The sequence below is a fragment of the Gobius niger genome, assembly GCF_951799975.1.
Source record: "Gobius niger genome assembly, chromosome: 7".
NCBI lineage: Eukaryota > Metazoa > Chordata > Actinopteri > Gobiiformes > Gobiidae > Gobius > Gobius niger.
In genome coordinates, this window is record NC_136858.1 from 17,863,053 (window position 1) to 17,872,162 (window position 9,110).

The window sequence follows — 9,110 nt, forward strand, 5'->3', positions numbered from 1 at the left end:
TAAAATGCAACCACAAATAATAATATCATCATCATCATCATCATCATCATCATCATCATCATCTTTTTTGACTCAAGGTCCATTAAAAAAGAGACACTACTTTGCTCTGTTCATCACCTTCATCATAATGATGCTTTCACACCTGACAAGAGCTTACCTCATTTCCACTGAACACAAAGGCTTGGTCATCTGAGCCAAGCTCTCGATCTGGAGTACAGCCGGGCCTGGCCCAGCCGACTCTCATGCTCCCGGTAGTCAGTATTTCAAATTCAAAATACCACTTTCCCTCAGTCACTGCATAGGACTTATCTGGTCTGAACACCCGGAACTTCTCAGCAGAAAGAAGACATGGAGTTGATTTAGAAGCTGCAAAGAATGAATGAATGAATGAATGAATGAATGAATGGGTGGTTGAATAAATGAATGAATGAGTGGGTGAGTGAATAAATAAATGACTGAATGAATGAATGCCTAAATTAATCAATACTGATTTAGATCTAATACAATCACCTGTACATAGAACATTGCATTATCCAACAAACACTGCCTACTAAATTAAACCTGGACGACTAAGTAGTAGTAAAAATTAAGACACATACATACCCCATTCCTTTTTAAAGGACTCCAGGCTGTATCCATAAACCAGCAGGGTACAGAGGGCATCTCTGACCCCGTCCAAGCCCATTCTCTGTCTTCTTGAATCAAGCTGACTGTAGGGCACGAGGTATGGGCTCCGCTTGGCCCTTACATCCTACATACAGCAAAGCTTTTGTTATAAAGGATGTGCTCTATTGTATGGGTGAGCAAAAGGCACAATACCTGCTGAGCTCCATAACACCATCCTTGCTTGATATGTTCCTTGGCCCATAAGTTATGGTCATTTTCAGCTAACACCTCCACCAGTTTTTCAAGTATTGGACTGAGTGAAGCCTTCCTCAAGTCTACAGGAGCTGGTCTGTAACCGCTCGGTAATTCAAACCTAGGAAAATGTAACAAATGTAAATTGAGTTGTTGAAAACACTGTTTCACCCTTTTGCACACTTTTGCACACCTCTTCAAATGACAGGTTGTATTCTTATTTATTACTTACTTGGAAGACAGAGAAACATATTTCAGCCTCTCCTCAGCATGCTCATCGGACAATCCAATGTGAAACCCGAGGGCAAGAATAGTTCTTTATAAATACAAAACAAAAATAAGTTATTGAAAAGCTTACTCCGGTTAACAACACTCACGGTATTTTCTAAAATAGCAAATACAAACTTCAGAGTATTCTCAGCCATTTGAATATTTTGGTTTCTTTCCAGGTCTGTCAGATTAGAGAATTCAACTAGACTGGGATCTATCTTTTTCTCCTCATCTTTTACCTGTCAAAGAAAAGCATAATTTTTAAGATCATATATCACTGAAAAATGTGCTTTATATTATTTAACATAACCTTACAGTGCCAGATGTCCAGCCAAGTTCTATTTGATCCACAACCCAAAGCTCATGAAAATTTTCAGCCATTTTGTCTCTGATGTTTTCAAGTTGCAGGGGCAATACAATCTATATGTTTTTAAAATAATTATTATCATTAAAATACAATGAAAAGTTCCAAACTAACATATTTACCTTGCTGATGTCAACTGGAGTAGGAATAAAAACAACTGGTCCACAAAATGCAGTAGGGCCAATGAGCTGCCGTCCATTTTCTTGCTCAAAAATATATTTTTGACATGGTTCTACTGTCAGCTGTTTTTTGGGCAGCAGAGCTTCACAACATGGAGCAAAACCAGGAGGCGGAAGGAATCTAAACTCCCCATGTCTTCCCCCAAACAAAAAACGAACCCTACATTTTTTTTTTGAGGGTTGAAAAATACCTTCCATAAGTGTACACAGTACGCTTGAGACGACCGATATTTACAGATATTTTGAAGAAACATGAGCTCACCTGACTCCTGCTGAGAGACTAACCACTGGGAAAAGGAACCCATCAGCATGGAAGTTCTCCAGCATCCCCTGAACAGGCAGACCGTTGACTCGGAAAGAGACACAAGGAGCACTAAGATCCAGACAGCAGCTGACGACATCATTGTCTTTGAGCAAATGTGGAAACGGAGAGTTTACTCTGCGCCCGACTGAACCTATAATTCACAAAAAAAAAGTAAAAATTGTCTCTGCATTGTAGAGACTTTATTTGTGTGTAATTTTCTGGTGCATATGTTAGCTTAAAGCAGAACTAAGTAACTCATGTCGCTCGAGTCCATAAGTTGCATGTTGTATATTTTTTACTCATACATGTACATTGTGCCACAACTCAAAGACACAATGGAGATGATTTTTTTCACTCAAACTTGGCTGTAACACTGCTAAAGTGGCGCTAGCCTGCAGGTAGCTTTGCTCGTTAGCCTGTTCTTCTTCCTGAAGTAGCAAAGGTGGTTTTCTAGCCAGAGACACCAGGGAGAGATGAAAGACCCCCCCCAATCATCCCATTAACACTTGTATTAACCCCAGGGGACTACGAAAAGGATTTATTAAGGTAAACAAGTTACTTAGTTCTTCTTTAACTTTGCTGCTACACACCTGACCATAGCTGCAGTCCATCAAAACCAAAAGAACTTATTTCATCTCCCACTCCATTGCATCCCCAGCCGTCTCCTCCCGAGGGCCTTGGTTTGTAGCTGTGAGTGGAAGCCCAGCCCATGCGCAAATGAGTGGGTTCAGGTGTGACAAAGGGGTCAGCGTGATCCACTAGGACTTCGTAGTACCACTTCCGGCACTGGGCAGAGTTGTCTTCCATCGACAGAAAGATGTTTGGACTTACACTGGTGATATAGAAAGTTTGATCAGCGCTAAGGACATTTGTATCAGATTTAGTGATTATTAACACAGTAACTACAGAGAAACCAAAATTTTGAACATATTAACTAACTAGTTGAAAACCTATACCTGATGACCTGATTAACCAGACGAGTTTGGAGCAGCAGGTCCCTGTGTGGCAGCAGGCTGTCACAGATGAGGTTCTGATTGGAGCGCACCGCAGTCCCATGGCACACGCACAGAGAACACAGCACCTCCAACACCTGCAAGAAACGCTGTCAGCATCTCTCACCAACAAAAAACAACAAAATACTAATAAAGAGAGAAAACACCCATCTATTCTACAACAATCACTACCTTGTGGTTGTAGCCGTGTCTGTCCAGGAAGCAAACAATAGACTGGATGTGTCCCTCTTTCATCACATTCACAGCTTCTGGACTTTCAAGAAGAACAAAGTGAAGGACCTCCAAGACCCCTACACACACAAAAAAAACACTTTACTCACTGTCACATATTTTGCATGGAAGTCAAAGTAAATGCAAAAGACTAATAACAACAAATCAATTGTTTTTTGTGTCACCCTCTTACCAGAGGAGGCTTCCTGGCGCTCTAATTTGCCTACAAGCCAGTCCAGAGAGGCTGAGAATTTTGCACAGTTGGCACGATTTCCTTTGATCAATGCAGCTGAGAACAAAATAAAAAAAACAGTTAACATGGCTAAAATCTAACAGTCGATAAAAGTGTGATCCTCACCAAGTAATGTGTAAAAACTCTGAACTATTTCCTCCCATTGTTTATGTTCATCTCTCTGTGAAGTCCCAGCAAAACACTCACAATACTGGTGCAGATGGTCAATGCACTCGACCACTAAGTCTATTATCCCCTGAGAAAACAATAACTCATTTATAGATACGTTTCATCAGACAACATGATAACTCTGGGCTTCATCCTAAGCACCTCTTCCTGAAAAATCTTCTGCCGATTTCTTAGCACCGTCAGGATTTTTTGTTTTGCTTCAGGGTCTAGCTCCTCAGGTGGCGGTGTAAAATACATGATCAGATCCTGTAGGCTGCACATCACTGTCTTCATAAGAAGGATATCAGACGTTTGGTTTCCCTGTTGACGATCCAAATTCCTGGAAAAACAGACAAACATTATTTTATGCGTACAAACAATGATAAAGGGAGTGTGCAAATGAAAAATTGTTAGTTGTGGTTCAAACTATATAGGATGGAATTGATCAACAATGTTTTATGATTCATGTGTCATCAAGTGTCTATCATACCTATTAAGGCCAGTAAAAAGCAAAGCAGCGCTGCGTATGCGTCTTGCAGTGTGAGATTCCTCACTCTGAGATCGGGACAGTGTCAGACCATCATCCATGTGGCCCTCACTGTGTAAAACAGCCTGAAAAAGATTAATATGTTCAAACCATCTTCACAGATTTATCTCTTTTAATTGTCAGTTTACCTTTCGCTGGTGATCACTCAATGATGACCCAGTTGAATTAGCATCAGAGGCGTATGTTAACCACAGTCCCGAATACACATGCTGAATAAAGCACGTCGAGTCTCCATACTTAATCTCTGCTGTTCCCATGCCACTGACATTTGTGTTCGGACGAGGCTCAGTTTTCTCCTACACAAAACACAAATGCTACATATTACCAACAAAAACAAAACACATTTTGGTAACACTCTATGAAAAGGGTACATGAATAAATGCATAATAATTTATCATGACTTTATGCGTGACTTGAATTAACATGAGTTTTCATGAATAAATACTTGTGAATAACCGTAAAACAGTTAGGCAATGTAATACACATTAATGATCTTGAGTAATTAATTATTATCCTGGTGAATTCTTTTCCGAAGAAACAAACAGGGACAAGGACCAAGCTTTGTATAAACCTGCAAAGTGAAACTCATCATGAATTCATTGTGAGTTTACATATGAATGTGCCCCTTAAACTAAAGCGGTTCATCTTTGATAAATGAAAAACATCCAAGGCCGAAAAATACACATTTTAAGTATTCTCACATATGTCACTTTGAAAATGTTCAGCAACATTTGCTGCATAGTGAGTTATGCACATTTAAAGCATCATATTTATTTCATTTGTAATTCCGTATTGCTATTTGTGATTAAAACACTTTTGATAAGGCACAACTAAGTATTAAACTCATTTATTTAGTTAAGTTGCTCTCAAGACAAGGCCTCGTGGAAGGCCCAGGACACGCTGGTGGGACTATGTCTCCGAGCTGGCCTGGTGTCGCCTCGGGGTCCCCCCAGAACAGCTGAAGGAGGTGTGCGTGGATCGGGAAGTTTGGGCATCTCTGCTAAGACTGCTGCCCCCACGACCCGGCCCCGGATAAAGCGGAAGAAAATGGGTGGATGGATGGATGGATGGATGCTCTCTTAAAACATAGCTTTATATTTCTATGTTTTCAAAGCTTACACACTTTAGCGTAAGGTGCACATTCATAACGAACTCATGATGAACTAATGATGAGTTAGATTTTGCAGCTTGGTCTTCGTCCCCGTCTGTTTCTTCTGCAAAACAAATGAATCCTGATCATGATTAATTACTTATGATCATTATTGGGGTCACAGCCTTAATCAAATGTGTTCATTCATGAGTATTTGTTCATGAAAACTCATGAACTCACGGTAATTCCTGATGAATTCATGCATAAAGTCTAATAAATGCATGAACTCCTCATGAATTATGCATTTATTCATGTACCCGTATTACCCATGTTTCTTACCTTTGTTGGTCTGAAGCAAAAAGCAGTTGTTTTGATATCAGCATCGTCTCTATTAACCAGATGGAGACCACTCTCTGCTGTAAGACCCAGGTATTGTCCTGTGGTCAAATGGCACAGTCTGAAAGGTTGTCCCCAATATGTGTGACTACCACTCCATCTATTGCAAATGAATAAATAAATACATTTAGATGTGAAGTTGATGTCATTCTCAATGGGTTCTGTGAACCTGAAGAAACATTGAATAACTGTATACATGAAGTTAATTGGTCTGTAAGTTGGCAAAAGATGTAGAAAAAACATCATAGGGGTTTGGTCAGGGAACAGCCACAGGGGGAAGAAAAAAAGAAAACTTACACAACTTGAAGAATCTCTAGTCTCCAAAGAGAGCAAGCGCGGTTAGAGGCTGATCCTGTCTCATAAAACAATAGTCTGCAAAATAACAAAAAACTGTAAATCCACAGATAAACTTCACTTTTCTTTAGATTTATATATAGAACTGACCTCTCAAAGTCCTCTCCTGGCTCTCCAGAGGGAACTGTCAAACAGGCATCACTATGGCTATGCAGCAGCCGGAGTGTCTCTCCCCCTCTTAGAAATCCTACATGTGCCAGTGCATATGCAAATGTGTAACACCATAAACAGTCACAGCAGCTGAAATGGCTATACAGACAGAAGAACTAAAACTTGCCTTGAGCAACAGCTCCGCCAGAGCAGATGGGACCAAGACGCCAGAGACTTTGCTGGAAAGCCACATCAACCACTAGATCGTTGATATTGTTGTCACAAACTGAACCAGTGGAGAGATGCTGAAATAATAAAACTCTAATTACATGTATAAAAAGTACTGGTTTAACTGTGGTTTGCTATTATATTATTTGTCGTAGCCTATCAAATAAAACTAAACAGAAAAAGTATACATGCCTTTCAGTCATGTGACCTTTGTTGGTATGGCTGCCATTTTGAATACCAAAGTAGAATTATGCATTACTGCAACATGTACAATATCTCTACTATCTCTACTTTGATTGACAGTGGCATTTTTATGTACTTGTAGTCATTGCTCAAGAAGACAAGAGTAAAAACACAGCCCCAGAGATGCACGTTTATGTGAAGAAACCAGTGAGTCAGTGTTTAAGCTGCTCAAGACGTTAGCATGCTACCGGTTAGCATTTAGCTTCAACAGCTCAGCTCTGACCTGAGCTTGTACTGTAGTATGTCCTTAGTGTGAGACACACATGTGTTTATCATGTTGAAGCCAATGGTTGACAGTTGCCAACCGGTAGCATGCTAACATCTTGAGCAGCTTAAACACTGACTCAGACTGAGACTCTGTCGACATGACAAACTATAAAAATCCCAGAGAAAGGTTTTCTGTTTCCTCTTTGATGACTTAATTTAGTCTGAGAGTGAAGCAGATCTTTAGTAAATCCTGCTGTAGCTTGACAGACAGCGCTGCTACATCTGTGCCACATTTGCTGGTTCTATCACAGAAACATACGTCTCTGGGGCCGTGTTTTAACTGTTATCTTCTTGAGCAATGATTACGAGGACATAAAAATGCCACTGTCAATCAGTTGTCTTTCATTTTCATCCTGAGTAGAGATATTGTTACATGTTGTAGTACTGCATAATTCTACTTCAGTGTTAAAATGGCGGAACTATGTGTAATGTCATTGGAAATGCATGTATAAGAGGCTACTTACCAAATACCTTTCTGATGAGATGTTAACTAAAATGACATCATCCCCAACACGGACCTTCTCACCATCTGACCTCTGTCTGGACGCAGGATGCACTATCCACCAACATGTCTCCTCTGAAATATGCAACAGTTAAAAGAGATGCCTCAGAATATTACAGATTGAAGTATTAATTTACCTGTTTTGTTATCTTGGAGACCAACATCAAATGCCAGTTTATCAGTTGATGATTGAGACGAGAACATGCAGCTCAGATACTAGAATGCAATTGGTTTTTGAGTTGAATTATTATCTTTCACATAAACATCTCTCCACACTAACTTACCATGCCACTGTACGAATGGAGGAATAATACGGCCTGTCCGTACAGAAGTGTGCGATGACCACCATCAGCTCCCATCTAAAAACCACACAAACGGATCAGTGCAAAAAAAGTCAAAAGCAATTTCTAATCATTCAATGTTGATGCTGATAGAGCCGGGAGAGTGAGCAAAGTGACCATTGGAGAGATATGTAAGTCAGGGGGGGTGTTGGAGAGCACTCACCTTTTCAGATATTTGCTCGGTGTGGGCCAGGATCTCCTGTAGAGCCCGGACAGACAGACACTGTGACAGCACAAACCCACAGAGGCATAGGTCTGGAGGAACATTCTGGAATAAAAAAGTAAAAAAGTAAGTAAAAAAGAAATATTGAACGATGTCTCTTTTATAGAAATTTCACTTTCATTTGTGTTTTGTTTCTGACTATTTTACTTTTTTTTTTTTTCTTTCTTTCTTTTCGATTCTGCCAAGGAGGCTTGTTACTAAAATAAAATAATCACACTTTAAAATGAACCATGTTTAAACCTTAGAGTTGGAGGTTGGCTCAAGAGAACAACGTCTGCTGCCAAATCCTTCCGCCGCAAGACACAGCTTCACAGGTTCTGATGTGGAAGTGGAAATACTTTGCAAAACGACTTCATCTCCCTGAGAAAATACAGCACAGTTAAGAACATTTTCAATTTTGGCAATCACACATTTCAATCATCAAAAGTAATCATCTTATTTTGTTTTTAAGTGACTGTACTTGTATCATCTCGGTTAACTCATGTTACACTTCCATTTTGGGAATTTACTGGACTGTCTGACCCCTAGTTCACCCCTCTGTCCACTCTTCATATCAACACAACTCTGCAACACTCTCTGGCACTGATACACCATGGAAACACTATCAGTAGAATCCATTTACTAAAGCTCAAAAATGCAAGAGATGTTTCTTTGACAGTAGTAGAAAAAACAGGATTTTTCACCTGTTAAAAAGAAGAAAAGCCAAATGCATGTGGCTTCAATGGCAGAGTTCTCTTCATAGTTCTATGAGGGCAGTGATTCCTGTATGCCCTGTCACAGACACTGTTCCCTGTGACGTGCCCTTATCAGAGGCCCAGATAATGAGCAGTGAGAGAGGATGACTTACAGTTAGTTAATGATATATAAAGACGACTTTGGAAACTTTTAGATTTAGACAAGTTCCATAAATCAACATTGCATTATGTACTAGAACAATTAACAGTTTATAGACCTAATTAGTCCATGCAGATCTCAGAACAGTGCACACAGTACCACGATATATCATGCAGTGTGAAGATAAAGTAAGAAATTCTACACACTTGTTTAATATTGTGCACCTGTTGTTTTTACTGGCCCGCTAAAATCTGTCCATTGCTCCAATTGACCAATTAAATGATTAGCTCAAGACTTACCAGTCGTAGAAACTGAAATTCATCATCAGTATCCCTAGTTTCAATCATAGTTTTAACTTAGACTCATCTCATGGCAAAAAACGGAAGATCATTCAGAG

The 9,110-nt window shown here is 39.8% G+C and overlaps 1 protein-coding gene across 1 annotated transcript in view; it reads right to left on the reverse strand.

Annotated features, from left to right (window-relative positions):
• LOC306965140 (ryanodine receptor 2-like) overlaps window positions 1-9,060 on the reverse strand; it is a gene marked incomplete at both ends in the record, with an annotated part of 33,593 nt that extends 24,533 nt beyond the window's left edge. Inside the window, 19 exons of the mRNA XM_079559383.1 lie at window positions 158-366; window positions 604-751; window positions 820-979; window positions 1,091-1,174; window positions 1,264-1,367; window positions 1,444-1,548; window positions 1,615-1,831; window positions 1,934-2,126; window positions 2,566-2,807; window positions 2,932-3,065; window positions 3,160-3,278; window positions 3,392-3,487; window positions 5,575-5,584; window positions 7,278-7,390; window positions 7,453-7,531; window positions 7,600-7,674; window positions 7,820-7,924; window positions 8,120-8,239; window positions 9,013-9,060. Of these exons, the coding sequence (XP_079415509.1) occupies window positions 158-366; window positions 604-751; window positions 820-979; window positions 1,091-1,174; window positions 1,264-1,367; window positions 1,444-1,548; window positions 1,615-1,831; window positions 1,934-2,126; window positions 2,566-2,807; window positions 2,932-3,065; window positions 3,160-3,278; window positions 3,392-3,487; window positions 5,575-5,584; window positions 7,278-7,390; window positions 7,453-7,531; window positions 7,600-7,674; window positions 7,820-7,924; window positions 8,120-8,239; window positions 9,013-9,060 (2,361 nt within the window). The remainder of the gene's footprint in view (window positions 1-157; window positions 367-603; window positions 752-819; window positions 980-1,090; window positions 1,175-1,263; window positions 1,368-1,443; window positions 1,549-1,614; window positions 1,832-1,933; window positions 2,127-2,565; window positions 2,808-2,931; window positions 3,066-3,159; window positions 3,279-3,391; window positions 3,488-5,574; window positions 5,585-7,277; window positions 7,391-7,452; window positions 7,532-7,599; window positions 7,675-7,819; window positions 7,925-8,119; window positions 8,240-9,012) is intronic.
• Between the last annotated feature and the right edge of the window lie 50 nt (window positions 9,061-9,110).